Genomic DNA, 20,035 nt, shown 5'->3' on the forward strand with positions numbered 1-20,035 from the left:
AAGCACTCAGAGCTGGTGACTGCTGTCTTCATTCAGAGGAGATTGGGGGATGGACGGTCACCAGTCCCCTCCCACTTGGCCTCCTGAAGCCGCTGGGTGTGGTCTTGAGATCCCAAGAGAAACAAGAGAGCCCAGGAACCACACTGCGGGGGCCGTGCTGCTTGCAGTATAAATGGGATCAGGCAGCTATACAGCCACCCAGATCACTCTTATGCCCTGTACCCACGGTCAGATTTTCCTTCAGAAAAAGTGTGAATTTCCGATCGTGTGTGTGGGCTCCATCTGACTTTTTTCATCTGAGTTTCCGGCACACAAAGTTTGAGAGCAGGATCTAAAATTTTCCGACAACAAAATCCGATTGTATAAATTCCGATCGTGTGTAGACAAATCCGACGCACAAAGTGCCATGCTTGCTCAGAATAAATTAAGAGACGAAAGCTATTGGCTACTGGCCCGTTTATAGTCCCAACATACATATTGTAGGTCACTGCATTCAGAATGATCAGATTTTCTAACAACTTTGTGCGACCGTGTGTATGCAAGACAAGTTTGGGCCAAAATCTGTCAGAAAAAATCCAATGGATTTTGTTGTCGGAAAGTCCGACCCGTGTGTACAGGGCATTACTGTGCAGCTGGGAGCCGGCTGAATAAAACAAGCACTGCTACTGCCACCATCAGCTTGTGATTAACCCTTCACTCTCTGGGTGTGCTATGTACCTCCAAGGAGCTGAAATGTGTAAAATAACAACGTGTCTTGAGGGTGTCCCATTTCCGGGGGGTGTACTAATCTTGGGGGGGTCCTAATCCTACCTGTGAAGGGGCATCTCTGTGATGTACAGAAAGTGCTGCAGCTGTGTTGACATTTACAAAGGAAGAGTGTTTTACAATTTACCAAAACAGCCGACAGTCTCCCCCCCCCCACCCCCGAGTTCCTTCTATGTATTTGGGGGGCTCTTGGAGGGTCTGTGTGCCGTTTAAAAAAAAAAAGCTGGAAATGAAATGTCCACAGACTGTGAAAACTTTACACTGAACCTCGTGCAATTTGGATTCTGTGCCTCTCCACTCCTCTTCCAGACTCTGGGACCGCAATTTCCAAATGAAATGCAACATTTTCTACACCCCGTGATGATTTGGGGAGCCATGTCATCTGCTGGTGTTGGTCCACTGTGTTTTACCAAGTCCAAAGTCAGTACAGCCCTCTACCGGGAAATTCTAGAGCTCTTCATGCTTCCCTCTGCTGACCAGCTTCATGGAGATGCTGATTTCATTTTCCAGCAGGACTTGGCACTCGCCCACACTGCCAAAACTACCAATACCTGGTCACATGATCATGGTATCACTGTGCTTGAATGGCCAGCAAACTCGCCTGACTTAAAGCCCATAGAGAACCTGTGATGTATTGTCCAGAGAAAGATGACAGACACCAGACCCAACAATGCAGATGAGCTGAAAGCCGCTATCAAAGCAACCTGGGCTTCCATAAAACCTCAGCAGTGCCACAGGCTGATCACCTCCATGCCACACTGCATTCCAGCCTTTCTCACCCAGGGTTCCTCCAAAGATTTCTAGGGGTTCCTTGAGAAATTAACAATTTCTGTGTCTCAGTAACAACTGTCATTAATGATCAGTAAGGGGGGCAGTCTTCCCACTGATGATGATGTAAGAATTTCCTTCTCCCACTGACCACAGAGATAAGGGGGTCCTTCTCCCATTGATCACCAATGTAAGAAACCACTACACTAACCATTGATATAAGGGGGCATTTCTCCCATTGGTCACCAATGTAAGGGACCAGTACATTGATCACTGATATGGGATTCTTCTTCAACTGGTCACCAATGAAAAAGGCCACTACACTGACCACTAGAAATGAGCGCCAGGTTTGGACTGACCCCAGATTCAGAATTTAGCTTGTTTGAGCGTTTGGTAAACAACTGAACAAAATAGGTGTTTGGCCGCGTACACACGGGCGGACTGTTCGCCCAACTAAGTTCGTCAGACAATCCGACAAACAGTCCGTTCAAAATTTGCATGAACGGACTTGACCACACACGATGAGCAGACAGTCTGCTGAAAGCGTGCGCGATGACGTGAACGGCACGTACGACGGGACGAGAAATTCGACGTCCAATACACTGCAATGCAACCTTCGCCGTGTAAATCCTTTCTGAGCATGCGCCAAACTTAGTCTGTCGAACTAGCCTACACATGAGCGGACTGTCCGCTGAAACCAAGTTTGGACGGACTGTCTTACGGAAATTCCGTAAGACTTTGTTTGTCAGACTGTCCGCTGAAACAGTCCGCTGAAGCCCACACACGAGCGGATTGTCCGCTGAAACACTGTTCAGCGGACTAAGTTGGGCGAACAGTCCGCCCGTGTGTACGCGGCCTTTGACTCAGTGAACCTCTTACTGCAGTAATACTATTGCTCTGATATATAGCAGCTCAGGCTGGTTGTTCGGGGATTAGAAACTTTCAGTGTCCCAACAACTGATGATGTGTCCCCATCCAGTCCATTCAGCTGTCACCTGGGGATAAGTGGGTTAGTGCAAATAACTTTGACCTTGTACTGTACTGCCTGGAGGACATTAGAGGATCCTCTACGTCTGACAGTAAAGCTGTGAATGAGGCCAGAAATCTGCTTCATGATTGGACGCAATATGGATACTCCCTCATCTCATTCCTGGTTATGGAAATCTATAATATTACCAGTCTGGTATCAGAGTATTGGGAAACACAAAGATTAGATCATTTATAGGCATTGCCAATGGTGAAACTCGCCAAATTATGATATTCAGGGAAAGATTACAAAACCTACCTACAATGGTGGAATCATTTGTCATAGAGACCAGCAGTACCCTTCTGGAACATTTTGGTGAAGACTAAATGCGCTCCCAGATATCCTCACAGGGCAAGCTTTCCAAACTGATGCTGGATGGTTTCCACATATGCCCACTATGTTTGTTGGGCTCCACTATCCCATCTATGGGCCTAGCATGGTGGGTGCCACTGGGTAGAAGAGAGAGCGAGAGACCAGAGAACATCCACTCACTGATCCCCGTAGCTAGAATCAACCCAGAAGTGATATGTATTTGGTGACTTTCGAGTTCATTGCTATCCTTCCTGACCCCTGAACAGTTTGCGCAGCACTTTTAAGTCCTGGAGGTGAGTATAGGAGGAGGAAACAAGGGAACAGGAGGCCTTGGGAAGAGTAGAGAGGATAATTTGGGAGATATCTGCAGATAAGGTTGGTGATGTAGCTGGGGGTGATGCTGTGGATGGCTTTTGTGTGTTGTGGTTAGTGCAACAGAATCGCTTCCCACTCTGCTTGAGTGCTTCCATCATATACCGATTCCTCCAGTCTCAAGATAGATATCAGATATTATAGCCGCATATTACAACCAAGAACTAGGCAGGACTCATTTGGCTGCAAGGCTAGAACACATTTATTTGAACAAACTAACATAGCATATATACACCATAGGAGGACACCCCCTCCTGATCATATTATCCTAACAATACAAACTGCACACAGGAATATAATTAGAACAGACATATACTATAAACTCGATGTTAATTAGCTACCTGTCCCGGCTAGGTCAGTCACAGTTAGTATTTTGTGTTTCATACAGTGAAGGAGGGGAAGCCAGTGAAGGGATTGGCAGAGAGGGGCAGCAGTCACGGATCGGTTAGAGAGGTGTATTAGTCTACCAGCAGCATTCATAATAGACTGAAGGGGGAATAGCCTATGTAAAGGTCAGCCAGTGAGGAGAGAGTTGCAGTAGTCGAGGTGGGAAATAACCAAGGAGTGAATAAGTTATTTTGTGGTGTTGTTAGTCAGGAGGGGGCAAATTCTAGAAACATTGTGGAGGTTAAGGGGCAAGATGTAGCCGGTGATTGAATGTGGGGACTGTAGGAGAGGTCAGAGTCTAGGATTACACCCAGCACCCTGGCATGTGTGGGGGGACCAATGGTTGTGCCGCTGATCTTGATGGTAAAGTCCTAGGGAGGGGAATTGGGGAGGAGGAAATATTACAAGCTCAGTTTTAGAAAGATTAAGTTTGAGGAAATGGTGTGACATCCATAGTGATATGTCTCTCTGTAAGTTTGTGATATGTGAGGAGATTGAGGGGTAAGAATGGAGCCTGATCTGCTCTCCATTATCTTCAGTGGATGGCAGGAGGGACATGAGGGGTCTGATAGACTCCTGATGTCTCATTAAAGAAAACCTGTCAAACAAAAAATGCTATCATATTGGGGTTTATCAGTCCCTTATGACCCAAGCACTTATAACCCCACCCCAAAACTTTGAGTTCCCTCTTATTTACAAACAAACAACATTTTGCCAATATCTGTATAATAAAAAAAAACAATGATTGCACTACATATACTACATAACACTATGCATGCCAAAGTGAGGGAAAACATTCTACATCCATTATTCTGGGTTACCTTTACACACAGGACCTGGAAAGGCTTTTAAAGCGTCACCTATGGGCCAATATTGAGTACCAAAGTCTGTCATCATTTCATCAGCACACACAATTTTAGGGCTAGACATGTTGGGTATTTACTCGACCCAACCTCATCTTTTATATTTTACCAAAAACTGGGTAAAATATTGCAACTGTCCTTTAAAATTACACTTAATGTATTTCTTAATTAATTTTACACTTGATAAACCATTGAGCTAATATCATGTGACATGAACTACCATCCTTTTATTCTCCAGGGACTCTGCTTTCAGAAAATATATCTTTGGGGGCTCTAAACTAAACTTCAGGACAAAAATGTACATTTTAACGTGTGCAAAAAAAAAAAATACAAAAACAGCTCTGGCAGTATAAGGGATAATGAGAGCTATGCTCAGTGTAATGTAACATCTCCATCAGTAAATGTAGTGCAAAACACCATTATAGCCACTAGATGGAGCCAATGATCATATGAAAAAAATATGACCAAAACTTGACACATCCGTTCAACAAATTTTCTTTTTTAAAGAGACGTCTAAGTGTTTGTGAAAGCTTACACCCACCACAAGATGCCACTGAGAGGTAATGACTCCATTTTTATTTTTCTACTGCTATTAATTGCCAACACAGTACAACACTTCATTCATGTCTTTGGTGATCTCTGATCTCCTTATGAACCGATTCTTGCATGATGAAGATCAGCCATGGAGTATATCTGAGGTGTATATCAGGGTGTGCTTCTTCCCCACATGAGAGCTGTGATGCCCAGCAACATTCATATAGAAGACATTTCCCTGATATACCGGCAGACAGGACTTCAGTGAGGAAGAATTCCATCACTCAGGATAGGAAAGTGGCTTCTCCCTCGTGTGCAATCTCTGATGTTTGTAAAGACTGTACTTCTGTGTAAAACATTTTCCACACTCAGGACAGGAATATGGCTTCTCCCCTGTGTGAGATCTCTGATGTCTGGAAAGATTGGGCTTCATTGAAAAACATTTACTGCAAACAGGACAGGAATACGGCTTCTCCCCTGTGTGAGATCTCTGATGTCTGTAAAGATTGGTCTGTACTGAAAAACATTTTCCGCACTCAGGACAGGAATACGGCTTCTCTCCTGTGTGAGATCTCTGATGCATAGAAAGAGCGGACTTCATTGAAAAACATTTCCCACAACAAGGACAGCAATATGGCTTCTCCCCTGTGTGAGATCTCTGATGTTTGTCGAAATTGAACTTCTGTGAAAAAGATTTCCCACACTCAAGGCAGGAATACGGCTTCTCCCCAGTGTGCAACCTCTTATGTTTTTTAAGATTGGAGTGAATTGAAAAACATTTACCGCACTCAGAACAGGAATACGGCTTCTCGCCAGTGTGAGATCTCCGATGTGTGTATAAATGTGAGGAATTTGAAAAACATTTCCCGCACTCAGAACAGGAATATGGCTTCTCCCCTGTGTGAGACCTCTGATGTATTCTGCATTCTGATTTTAGTACAAAACATTTCCCACACTCAGGACAGGAATACGGCCTCTCACCTGTGTGCACTTTTTGATGAGTGTAAAGATGCGAGGTCCGTGAATAAGATTTTCCACACTCAGAACAGGAATACGGTTTCTCTCCCGTATGAGATATTTTATGGTCGTCAAGTCTTGATTTAAAAAGAAAACACTTCCCACACTCAGAACAGGAATACGGCTTCTCCCCCGTGTGAGAACTTTTATGCACATTAAGTTGGGATTTAAAACGGAAACACTTCCCGCACTCAAGACAGGAATGTGGCTTCTCTGCTGTGTGAGCTCTTTTATGTACGTTACGTTTGAATTCAGAATGGAAACACTTCCCACACTCAGTACAGGTAAACCTCTTCTCTGTTGGAAGGACAGCACTGTCCCGCACAGTCTGAGGTTCCTCAGGATAAGAGGAATACGATGGTCCATCTACACTGTGTGGTGCCGGATGGACATTTGAGGTAGTCGGGTTTTCTCCTGGACTATACTGTGTGATGTCCTCATCTTCTACTTTACAGTCTGGAGACAAAGTGAAACAATCCTCTGAGGTTTTCCTTATCTCCCGTCCATCTACTAAAATAGAAATACAGAGATTATTACTAGACATGGGCTGATTGGTTCCCCTAAACCAGGACTCTGCCCACATCAGGCAGCTTTGTCTGTGAGGATCTTACAATTCCCCCTCAAGGTAACTAGTAAATGGGTCCTCTGATCTCCTACCAGTTCATTTCTTTATTCATGGGCCTTAGTCAGAGAGTGAGGAAACAACAAGAACTGTCTTTTATAGGAGTGACAGTGATGAGGGGATTATAAGATGAGTGTCCCCTCCCCCCTATAAAAAGGTACAAAGTATAGTATAGAGTTCCCCTATAGCAGTGATGGCGAACCTTGGCACCCCAGATGTTTTGGAACTACATTTCCCATGATGCTCAACTACACTGCAGAGTGCATGAGCATCATGGGAAATGTAGTTCCAAAACATCTGGATTGCCAAGGTTCGCCATCACTGCCCTATAGGAACGTGCAAAGTATAGTATAGAGTTACCCCTATAGAAAGGTACAAAGTATAGTATAGAGTTCCCCTATAGGAAGGTACAAAGTATAGTATAGAGTTCCCCTATAGGAAGGTACAAAGTATAGTATAGAGTTCCCCTATAGGAAGGTAAAGGTCTGCCTTTAGAATCACTTATCTCCTTCTTTTGCCCAGGACTAGACGTCCCATGATGCATCTCTGAATCTACCAGTTAATTTCTTTATTCATGGACTTTAGTCAGAGTGAGGAAACAAGAACTGTCTTTTATAGGAGTGACAGTGATGAGGGTATTATAGGACGAGTGTCCCTTCCCCTTCTATCACTCATTGCCATCTTCCCAACACAAGAAGTCCTGCACTTCCTTATTTAGTCCATTATTTAGTCATGAATAACAGCGGGGCTGAGCCCCACCAGAGGTCAGAGAGTGAGGATGGGGGGGAGAACAACCAAGATGAGGACTGGACTGATCCTGAAGACCACCATCATTGGGTTATTGACTCCTCCCTCGTTATCACTTTCTGTTTAAGGTTCCAAAGTCTGAGGATGTTATCACATTATTATCACCATGTAAAAGTCTGTGCTCAATCAGATCATCAGATATAAAATGTCCAGCTGGTAGGAAATGGGTGTAACAAAAGAGAATACATATTATGCGTATATACAGCAGTGGGCAGAGGGGAGAGAGCAGAAGTCAGGACTATGTAATGCAAAACATATTGTATAAGATACAACAGATAGGACTATATAGTATCAGAATGATGTAATGTACAACATAGAGTATATAGTGCAGGGGTCAGGAGTATGTAATGTACAATATAAAGTATACAGTGTAAGGGTCAGGACCCATAATATTGGTATTCAGTAATCATGGGAAGCTTAAATGTTCACACAAGACAAGTTGCAGAGGTCCCACACATTGTTTCTATGTGAATATATTATATATATATATATATATATAAATATAAATATAAATATAAAATGTATATATATATTTTTTGTACAAGTTCTAGTGACAGAATATTGCGTGAAGTAAATAAAAGAGAAAATTGAGAGGAAACAGATCAAGAAGGATTGGGATTTTTAAAGATGCATATTTCTGTCATGAGGTAAGCACAACCACAAATGACCAAGATAATACTCATTTTCAAGGAGCTTGAACAGATGCTTGTGTGTATTTTGTTGAACCATATGTATAGGTCAAAAAACCATATCATAGATCATCTAGGAATGCAAAAATATATATGTGGCTATTGCGGCGATGGAGGATTCACAGCCCATGCATGACCCAGGGGACGCTCACACCGGAAGTGATGTCAGCCAGCTGATCCCGTTCGTTTCATTTCCCACTGGAACCAGTGTTTAAAAAGGAAGCCGGAACCATTCACCCGCTGTGACTCACATCACGGCATGTATTAGTGGAGGACTAGAGGCTGTATTCTTGCCCTTGGTTGGACTGGAGCCTTTGCTTTGGCGTGGCTTAGCCCTAATTTTTTGCTCTGAACATCGCCTGATCTTCTCTCCAGTTTTTTCAAATGATAACACACTAGGTATCTATTTTTGATCACTATATATTTGTTTTGGTTTTCCTTCTTTCCTTGGTACATTGATTGTATCTTTCTATATGTGTAAATGTTCCCTTTGAGTGTGGGAGTTGCTTAGTAGCTTGGAGGGTGGGATCATAATAACTGGCTTCATTTTTTCATGCTTTTACCTTGACTGCCGACAATTGTTCGCAGTCGCATTTATATTCATAGCCAGCCGATGGGATTAAGGGGTGATATATATATATATATATATATATGTGTGTATGTTAAGGTGTGATGCTTTTGCATCTTAATACATACATATTTCTGCTTTCCTAGATGATCTATGATACGTTTTTTTAACCTATACATATGGTTCGACATCCACAAGACTATATAGGCGACTGACATCACCTATTAATTACTGGATGGTGTCCGTCCTTTCTCTTCTATGTTATTAATGTCAGGATATTTGGGTAAGCACTGTAATGAAAAATATTATTGTACTTCTGTAACGTTATTGTGTACACTTTTTGATACTAATGTCATATTTTTCTGTAACTTGGACTATGCAGATGCAAGGGGAACCGCCCTGAAGAAGCAGTAATCTAGACTGCGAAACACTTCGGCTACCCAATACACACAAGCATCTGTTCAAGCTCTTTAAAAATGAGTATTATCTTGGTCATTTGTTTCATGACCAAGACTGTTTTAAATTGTAGATTTTGTAATAAATTATATATTTTTTTAATTATTCCTTGTGGTTGTGCTTACCACATGACAGAAATATGCATCCTTAAAGATCCCAATCATTTTTGAGGGACAGATCTTGATCTGTTTCCTCTCAATTTTCTCTCTTTTAATTGTTTCTATGTGTTTATCAGATGATGGGGGATCTAGGTGGAGCCTCTGTACTGCTCTCTCCTTTACAATAAAGTCTCCTCTTACCCGGTGATGTGAGGGGCGGCTGATTGTCCATCATGACGTCCTTGTAGAGATCCTTGTGTCCTTCTAAATACTCCCACTCCTCCATGGAGAAATAGACAGTGACATCCTGACACCTTATAGGAACCTGACACACACAATGATACAGTCACCATCCAGACACATCCCTTGTCTGTTACTGGATAATGTCCCAGAATTCCCAGAATCCTCCTCACCTCTCCTGTCAGCAGCTCCGTCATCTTCTTGGTGACTTCTAGAATCTTCTGCATGTTGTGTCTTGTAGGGATCGGGGATGGAGGTGGGGGGATGGTGATGAAATTCTGAATTCTTGAGGATCTTGTGGACATATTATGAGATCTCCTTGTAGTTTTCTTCATTATTACTGTACAGTTCTGTGTTATACAAAGATAAATATCACTCTCCCATAATCCCTCACTTCTATATTTATTCTCCAGGGATTGGCCACAATGTTCCTGATTCAGCAAAGGACAGGCAACTCCATCCAATGATATGATTACAATGTGGTCAGATTTATAGCTCCTTCTAGAAGTCATATAATAGAGTCACTAATGTTTTACTAGTAAGGCTCACTGACCCACCAGGAAATGTTACCCATGGAATTAGTGATTAGTGGGCGTGGCATGCTGGTAATCATGGGTCTCACTGATTGGACTAAAGCTGATATTGTTATTTTCTATACCAAATTCCACCATCTTGTGCTATAACCAAATATCAGAGTATGTACACTTTATGTATTCATATTATTTGCTTGCATGGCGACTGATAAGGGGCTACCACCGGCTCTGCTGTATGGGGCCTGGGCCCTATCAGTTCCAGAGGGGGCCCAGGAAGCTAACATGTCCATCTAAAGCCACTAAGCTACATTCTGTTGTCTTCATGTCATTCTATGACAGAGCGGCTCAGTGCTCTGAATGTTAGCTGCATTCCCTCTCTGCTCTCAGTGTGACTCGTTCATATTCACTTCTGATTGCAACTTTGTTTCTCTTCACTTCCTCCCTCCAGATTCTTGCCATTCTCACTCTGCTTCTCAGATATGCCCCATCCCCTTTTCCTACAATCAAGCTCTGATCCTTCTCCCTGATATCTCTGATTGTGTCCTGGTGGCTCCCTGCAGTCCTTCACTCATGTACTCCTCGTTGTGCCCCGTCTATCTGGACACTTGTCTGTCCCGCCTATATATCTTCCCTGTTATCTCCTCATTGCTCTCCCGACCAGCTGTATTCCGTTCTGCCTTTATCTTCTCCCAGCACAGCTTAGTGCACTATATGTAGCTGGGCTTCCCACTCCTCTCCCACTACATGTAGCTGGACTTCCCACTCCTCTCCCACTATATGTAGCTGGGCTTCTCCCACCATATGTAGCTGGACTTCCCACTCCTCTCCCACTATATGTAGCTGGGCTTCCCACTATATGTAGCTGGGCTTCTCCCACTCCTCTCCTACTATATGTAGCTGGGCTTCCCACTATATGTAGCTGGGCTTCCCACTCCTCTTACACTATATGTAGCTGGGCTTCCCACTCCTCTTACACTATATGTAGCTGGGCTTCCCACTCCTCTTACACTATATGTAGCTGGGCTTCCCACTATATGTAGCTGGGCTTCCCACTCCTCGCCCACTATACGTAGCTGGGCTTCCCACTCCTCGCCCACTATACGTAGCTGGGCTTCCCACTCCTCGCCCACTATACGTAGCTGGGCTTCCCACTCCTCGCCCACTATACGTAGCTGGGCTTCCCACTCCTCGCCCACTATACGTAGCTGGGCTTCCCACTCCTCGCCCACTATACGTAGCTGGGCTTCCCACTCCTCGCCCACTATACGTAGCTGGGCTTCCCACTCTTCTCTCCCAGTCTGGTTACCTTCAGTTCACTGCCTCTACTCTATACAACTCTTCTCTTCCCTCCATACACCGTCATTACCAAATCTGAATCTCACTGATCAACTATTTCTATTTAACTGTTTACTGACTTATCTAGTTAAAGCAGAAAGTTCAGCTTTAAGTCCTCCCCCTTCCTCTGCCACATTTGCCATGTCATTTTTTTGGGGGGGTGGGGAAAGGTACCTGGTTTTGACAGGTACCTGCTCCTACTTAGACTCAGACTGCCTAGGCGATCTGAGCGAATGTTCTCCTCCTTCCTCCAGCCTTCTGGGACACATTGCAGGCCCAAAGAGACTGCAGGACCAGTTAAATAGAGCAGCATGGCATGCACATGCACAGTGGGCAGGCGGCTGTGAAGCAGAAAGCAGCACAGCCAGCTGCCCACAGTTAAGATGCCAACACTAGGAAACTGAAGACTAGTGAAGAACTAGCCATGGTGAGGAAGGTGCTGGATTCCTACACAGGTAAGTGTCCTTTTATTAAAAGTCAACAACTACAGGATTTGTTGCTGCTGACTTTTAAACAGTTTTTTTTATAGAGAGATTTCTTATTGAATGTCTTGAATGTCACTTCTAGTCCAATTGCATTCACAATTCCAGGTCTGTCCCCTTCCCCTACCTATAATAGCCTTTAGGGCTTGTTCACCCTCCTTGCGGTCATTTTCCTGTACTACAAGGAAATGCATTGCCCTCTGCAGGTGTGCGTGGTTGCCACAGTACCTGCCCTGACCTGATAACACCCCTGTGCCCTGACCTGGTCACTCCCCTCTGCCTTGACCTGATAACACCCCTGTGCCCTCCACTGGTGAAGTGACTCCTCTGAGACTTGTCATGTTGACTCCCCTAATTGTAAAAGATATAATTTGTGTGTACATATCACAAGTTCAACCCAAAATCTAGCATTTCTGTAGAAAAAACGCCGGCCTAAGTTCCACATTAAAGAAGTAAGTTTTAATATTTATTCTATTATTTAATGCTATTTCTAAAATAAATAATTGTTATATCAACAGCTCACTGATCACACTGATGTTCCATGAGGTGTTGATCTGAAAATTATTTTAGGGATTATCCCAGATCTAAAATGTTTTGCCAAGGGTTCCCTGAAGGCAAAAAAGTTGAGAAATACTGGACTACAAAGACATGCTGGTAGGTTAATTGGCTTCTCTCCAAAATCGGAATGTGAGTTGGGGACCTTGGATTGTGGGTTCCTTGAGGGTAGGGAGTGAAATATGTGTGGAGCGCTGTGTAAATTGACGGTGGTATATGGGTACATTAAATAAATAGTGATAACCCTTAGACATGCACCCACACTCACTCAGGTTGAACTGGATGGACTGATGTCTTTATTCAACCTTACTAACCATGGATTAGAAGAACATCAGAAGACTTAAAGTGACTCTGCATACATCTTAGTGTACAGCGGAGTCAGATTTAACCCCTTCATTACACTCACCTCTCCAGTCAGCCGGCTAAGGATCTCTAGGGTGAGGTTCAATATCATCTCATTCCGGGGAAATTCCTTCCTTACATTCTTCACAAAACTCAAATACTGCTGATTGTGCATCATGACGTCCTTGTAGATATCCTTGTGTCCTTCTAAATACTCCCACTCCTCCATGGAGAAATAGACAGTGACATCCTGACACCTTATAGGAACCTGACACACACAATGATACAGTCACCATCCAGACACATCCCTTGTCTGTTACTGGATAATGTCCCACAATTCCCAGCACCGCTCACCTCTCCTGTCAGCAGCTCCATCATCTTCTTGGTGACTTCTAGAATCTTCTCCATGTTGTGTCTCTCAGATTTTAGGGATTCACATGGAGGCACTGTGATGGTCATATGATCACCTGACTTCACAAAAGGAAATATCTGTATTAAGGAAATAATAGGAATATCATGTTAAAATCCCAGAATCTTCCTCACCTCTCTGGTCAGGTCTGCGTTTTATTAATAGAGATAAGAGTGAAGTCATGTGACCTCCTAGAATTCTCCTCACCTCTCCGGTTAGCAGATAGATTATTTCCAGGGTGATGTTTAGTATCTTCTCAGTCATGTGACTCTGGTCTTCCGCCATCCTTATTGGTGTCATCATTTGATCTATACAGGTCTCCTTGTAGATGGATAACTTTGGTAAATTAAAGTTAGAATTATTTGGATGGTATTGGTCACACAATAATAGGATGTGAGGGGGTAATAGGACGGTTGCTGTATATTTCAGGGCTACTCCCCCCCATGGGAACACATTTAATTTGGACTGTTTAGTGTTTATTATATTTTTCAAGAACCTTGGACCCTCTTGGATCAGAATTTCCCTTTTCTCTGTTAGGTTGCTTGCAGCTGTAATGTATTGTCGAGTCTCGGAAATATAGATGAAAATCATTGGAAAAAAAACAGCATGGGTTTCTCCCCCAGTCCATTACCAGCCCTTTGGGTCTGGTATGGATATTAAAGGGGAACCCCGCACCCAAATGTTAAAAAAAAATGGCGTGAGGGTCCCCCAGGCACTATATACTCCGAACAGCAGTATATATACTATATGTCCTGCCCTATATACTCTGCAGAACATTGGGCCTTAGGTGGTGGTGGAACCAGAACACTGTAAGCCCTCACAGTGACTCTTGGTGAGTGCAGAAACAGGACCTGCTGTGAAATATTATATAAAAAAACTGTAATTACATGCCCCTGTTAAACAAGGGCAGAAAAATTGGGCCATGGGTGGTGGTGGTGCCCTAAACCAAAAATATTGTTGGAAGCTAGCATCATCAAGATTGAGGAGGAATAGGATAGTCAGCATAGGCAGTCTTTAAGGGAAACCACATCTATAGAAAATTCAATCAGCTACATCAGCATCAGGTGCTTGTTAGCTGCTGATCCAAGACTGATTAATTTTTATGAATGTGAGCCTATCAATGGAGTCTGTGGACAGGCAAACTCTATGATCTGTTACAAACCCTCCAGCAGCACTGAATGTGCATTCAGAAAGAACTCTGGATGCAGGACAGGCCAGTAGCTTAATTGCATATTGAGCAAGTTCTGGCCAGTGGTCCATCCTCAAGACCCAGTAACCCAGTAGATTCTCTGTTGGAAAGGTCTCCAAGTCTGCTCTTGCCCCTAGATATTCCTGCACCATATATTGCAGATGCTGGTGATGGTTGCTTGAACCAATCAGACCTTGGCGTTGAGGACTGAAAAGTTGTTTAAAGGCATCGATCAGCCGGCCACCTTCTCCACCACTCTTCCTCTGACTGAACGAAGCCTCAGCAACATGTTGTCCAGCACCAGGAAATTGTAACCTCCCAGGGTCTGGAAATGCATTTCACAAACCTTTCTTCAAGGCCTCCTGAAGACATTTCATCCTCTGCGAAGGCAGGATGAGTTCTGCAACCTTACCCTTGTAACGTGGATCAAGAATGGCTGACAGCCAGTAATGATCCCTCTTTTGATACCTAGAATTCTAGGGTCCATTTGCAGAATCAATTCTGAGTCCTTTGGGTCACTAAGGATCACATGATTCGTAACAACCTTCTTCCAGCCACGTACAACTCCTTGGATTTCTGGGGACTGAAAACCATCACTTGAAGACTGCTGCTGAGTGTTATCCTACACATCCATGCTGACACAATCCTCCTCCTCTTCTTCCTGTGTGTTTGGCGGGCCCACAGAAATGCGATCTGGATAAAGGGGGACTTGAGAGGTAATGAAGTCCCCCTCTTCCTCCTGCTGTTTTGCTTCAAGTGCCCTGTCCATTATTCCACAAAGCCTGTGCTCCAACAGGAAAACTAGTGGGACAGTGTCACTGATGCATTAATTTTTGTTGCCCCCCTCCTTGTAGCCTCCTCAAATGGTAACAGGACAGTGCATACATCCTTGATCAGTAGCCACTGGTATGGCAAAAATAAGCCAAGCTCCCCTGACCTGGTGCCATACTTGCACAGGTACTCATTGATGGCCTTCTGCTGTGCGTGCAGCCACTGCAGCATTGCTAACGTTGAATTCCACCTGATGGGCATGTCCCAAATGAGGCGGTCGGTGGGCAGGTTGCTTTCCCTTCGAATGTCAGCCAGCCAAGCACTGGCATTGTATAACTGACAGAAATGATCACAGACTTTTCTGGCCTGCCTCAGGAGATCCTGTAAGCCTGGGTACCTGCTCTTTTTGCCTATCTGCTTGCGTAGCCCTTTGAATGCTTATGGAGCACCGCTGGTTCAGAGGACAAATCTGCAGAAGAGGCCATAGAGGAAGAAGAAGAGGAGGGGGTGGAGGAGAGAGCTGGGGCAGAATCACTACTAGCATTTTGGAGACATCATGGCGGAACAAGCTCCAACAATACTGAACCCTGTCTTGCATCCTTCACAGCTGCCAGCAGAGTTACCCAGTGCGCCATGAAGGAAAGGCAACGTCCCTGCCAATACCTGCTGGACCATGAGTCAGCAGTAATATGCACATTACTGATGACTGCCCTGTCCAATGAGGCCAAAACATTGCTTTCCACATGCTGGTAAAGAGCCGGAATGGCCTTCCAGGAAAATAAATGGCGTTTTGGAACCTGCTACTGTCACATTCCACAAATTCACGAAAGGGGACAGAGTCTACCAGCGGAAAAGGCAGCAGTTGCAGTGCTAGCAATTTGGCCAAGCTAGCATCCAGATGCTGAGCATGTGGATGGCTGGGACTAAATTTATTTTTACTGTTCAGCAACTGCCGTAGGGAAATGTCCCTGCTAAAATCAGATGGTGATGTACTGACAGCAGATTGGCTGCAAGTACTTGGGACACTTATTGTTATGCCTTCATTCCTCTCAGTGCAGATTTTTGAGAGGACTGGAGGTATAGTGGGGTTGAAGAGCCTAGACGAGGAGCAAGAAGTCTGCTTTTTTCTTTAATATGGGTCTTACAAGTGCTGTTGCCAATGGACTGCATGGCAGGTCATATGTCTGGTCAAGGATGTGGTGCCCAAGTGGCTGCTGTTCTGGCCACACTTGATCCACTTCAGACACGTGATCTGCTGCACACATGTCGAAAAAGGCCCACACCAAAGAACTTTTAAAAGTCAGCTGGGGGATTCAGCAGCACCCTGCACCCGTGGAGCTCTGCAGTGTGATGCAATAAGGTGGCTGCCCTTAAGCTGCTCCCTAGAGAAAATTTTGCCTCATTGGAGTTGTGCCTCCTCCTCCTCCCAGGCACCCAAGTAGAGCCAGTGACCATATCATCCCCTCCCCCCACGCCACTGGAGAAAACTTGGCAGTATACTGCAGCTAGGGGAACATGACTTCCAGTTTATTGTCCTTCTTGGGCACCCCCTCTTTCTAGGCTCACATTACTCCCTTCCTCAACCTGGAAACCAACATTGGAGCATTCAAATCTTTGGCAGCATGTACCTGACACTGTGTTCAAATAGTTCTGGGGACTCCTCCATGCATGATGGTGGGGCTATGGAAGGAGTGACTGTGGACAAGGAGCCAGTGGAATAGGCTGCTTTGGCAGATGCATTGGAAGGCAAACTACTCTGAGCCTGGGTGACAGAGGATGAGGACAGCTTTGTTATCCACTTCACCAACTCATCTGCATGTTCTGGCTCAATAACACAGCCAGCAGCAGCAGAAAAAAATGACAAGCGTGCCCCACGGCCACCTAGAGAGGATGCACCATGTCCACAACCATCACTGTTGACTGTAGACACAGAGGCTGCTTGCCCTCTTTTATTGGCCTGTGAGCATCTACCTCTCCTTGGTGGCCTTCCGGATATGATGTTTATTTTGCTTTGCAACACCACATTATACTGTATTGTGTACTGTGTACACCGCCTGCACTGGATGCAGAGTATGCATATAAGCTATCTCTCCATGCCAATAACACTACACAGAGCCGCCGTGTAGGCAGCCTTTTATAGTGTGGGGCATGGACCCTGAGCCATGATTAGCCAAAGGCACCTTGCCTTTGGCCAATTATGTCTCTCTTAGCAGAGGGCGCTGAGATTGGCCAAAGCATGCAGGTCAGGTGCATGCTTTGGCCAATCATCATACAGAAATGCACTGCGATCTTGCAGTGCATTATGGGGCATTCTGTGGTGCTCAAATTTGCTGCGAACGCCCCATAATGTTTGCTCTTCGGCGAACACATGATGTTTGAGTCTAACGTATGTTCGACCTGAACATCAAAAAGGGAGTCCATCTAAAAAAAATTATTAAAAGTCAGCAGCTACAAATACTGCAGCTGCTGACTTTTAATAAAGGGACACTTACCTTTCCTGGAGTCCAGCGATGTCGGCAGCTCTCGGCTGCTGCCGGCACCATTCTCGGTGAGGGAATCAAGAAGTGAACCATTGCGGCTTCACTTCCCAGTTCCCTACTGCGCATGCGCGAGTCACACAGTGCAATGAGAATGGTGCGCACTGTCTCTGGGACCCGTGTGTGTACCAGCAGACAGCGTGGTGGGACAGGAAGAGGCATAGACTCCCGTGGGAGTCTATGCCTGGAAGTGGGTACAAATACCTGTCTTAGACAGGTATCTGCATCCCCCGCCCCCTGAAAGGTGTCAAATGTGACACTGGAGGGGGGGAGGGTTACGAAAAGTGGAGGTTCAATTTTGTGTGAACCTCCACTTCAAGCTCATCCCTAGTCAGGATGGTCATTGTCTTGTCTATTTATTGTCAGTGCTGTTTGTTTAGAGGACCATATTACTAGAATTTATCTCCAAAATTAAGAGAACATTCCAGCCCTGTAAGTGGGGAAATGTTCTGACCCTGAAGAGGTTAATCTAGGTTTCCACACTATATGTGTATCATCACCTGCTGAAGATGAAAGATGTCCCAGGGACTATGGAGGAAGAGGGCGGACATGACGGGAGGTTACTGGGTGTAAATAGAATATAAGATCGTATTACCTCCTCTTCTGCCACATCCAGCAATGTCTCCTCGCAACTTCATGCCACATGGAACTTCTTGTCTTTATTCCAGATCACTTCCTGTCTGTTCCTGACCTCACTTCCTGTCTGTATTCCATAGAGGCTTCTTGTCTGGATAAAAGTGAGATCACCATCTTGTGGCGTTCAGAGGAACTGCAGCCCCTAGAAACATCTTATAATAACCATTCCTGTTTAATATCAAGCTTACAGGGCTAAGTTAAAAACAAAGGTATGTCTAAGAAAACATATAACTCTGAAATTGAACTTTTTGGTGAAGAAAATGCAAAAAATATATAATAAAACATAAAAATGTATATCAATGCACTCATAATGAAGATGTTAAACATAAATTGCAAGGATGTAATGTTCACATTGGAATGGTGGTGGAGATCTCTCAAAGTAAGAACACTTTGTTGAATGCTTATATCAGGGGTGTCCAAACTTTTTTTCAAAGAGGGCCAGATTTGATGAAATGAACATGCGTGAGGGCCGACCATTTTGCTTGACATTCTTTGAACCATTAAATGCAAATGAACTAACACTGCCCAAAAAGAATTCTCTTGCCTTTGTGACTGTGTGTGGTAAAGAGTCTAAGGATGAACTTGGGCATGTTATTTGGATATACCATATTTATCAGCGTATAACACGCACAGGCGTATAACACGCACCTTCATTTTAAGAGGGAAGTTTCAGGAAAAAGAATTATATTTTAAATAAAGAACCGTGAATCAAAATAAGGGTCAGTGCCCATCAATGCAGCCTAATCAGTACCTATTTGCAGCCTCACCATTGCCATGAATGCAGCCTCTGAATGCAGCCTCACCATTGCCATGAATGCAGCCTCACCATTGCCATGAATGCATCCTCTGAATGCAGCCTCACCATTGCCATGAATGCAGCCTCACCATTGCCATGAATGCAGCCTCTGAATGCAGCCTCCCCATTGCCATGAATCCAGCCTCACCATTGCCATGAATGCAGCCTCTAAATGCAGCCCCACCATTGCCATGAATGCAGCCTCATCATTGCCATGAATACAGTCTCACAACTGCCATGAATGCAGCCTCTGAATTCAGCCTCACCTTTGCCATGAATACAGCCTCACAACTGCCTTCAATACAGCCTCACAAGTGCCATGAATGCAGCCTCACAAGTGCCATGAATGCTGCCTCACAAGTGCCATGAATGCAGCCTCTAAATGCAAGCTCACCTTTGACATGAATGCAGCCTCTTAATGCGCGGTGCTCAGGGATTCTTTGGGGGCTACAAAAGAGATATATATCCAAATTACCAGTGGGGCAGCATTTAACCAGAATGCGGGTCGCAATTGACTTTGGTCATGCCTGGCTTATATAAAGAAAATATTGAGCAGCACAGCGGTGTAGTGGTTAGCACTCTCACCTAGCAATAAAAACGGTCGCTGGTTCAAATACCAAACCACAACACTACCTGCCTGGAGTTTGCATGCTCTCCCTGTGCCTGTGTGGGTTTCCTGTGGTTTCCTCCCACACTCCAAAGACATGCAGGGAGGTTAATTGGCTTCTGTCCAAAATTGGCCCTAGTATATGAATGGGGACCTTGGATTGTGGGCTGTTTGAGGGTAGGGACCGATGTGAGTGTGCAATGTACAGGGATAGGGACAATTGTAGACACTCACTCAGGTTGAACTGGATGGACTGGTGTCTTTATTCAACCTTACTAACTATGTAATCCTGGAATGAAAAAATCTGTTAAACAATAA

At 44.5% G+C, this 20,035-nt stretch overlaps 2 protein-coding genes across 2 annotated transcripts in view; both read right to left on the reverse strand.

Annotated features, from left to right (window-relative positions):
- LOC143986903 (uncharacterized) overlaps positions 1 to 20,035 on the reverse strand; it is a 1,023,878-nt gene that overhangs the window by 345,893 nt on the left and 657,950 nt on the right. The gene's annotated exons all lie outside the window — the stretch shown is intronic.
- LOC143989998 (uncharacterized) overlaps positions 3,429 to 20,035 on the reverse strand; it is a 97,378-nt gene continuing 80,771 nt past the window's right edge. Inside the window, 1 exon segment of the mRNA XM_077490238.1 lies at positions 3,429 to 6,553. Within this exon segment, the coding sequence (XP_077346364.1) occupies positions 5,309 to 6,553 (1,245 nt within the window). The 3' untranslated portion in view covers positions 3,429 to 5,308.

The sequence above is a fragment of the Lithobates pipiens genome, unplaced genomic scaffold (assembly GCF_037356315.1).
Source record: "Lithobates pipiens isolate NorthernLeopardFrog02 unplaced genomic scaffold, aLitPip1_a1.2 Scaffold_18, whole genome shotgun sequence".
Taxonomy (NCBI): Eukaryota; Metazoa; Chordata; class Amphibia; order Anura; family Ranidae; genus Lithobates; species Lithobates pipiens.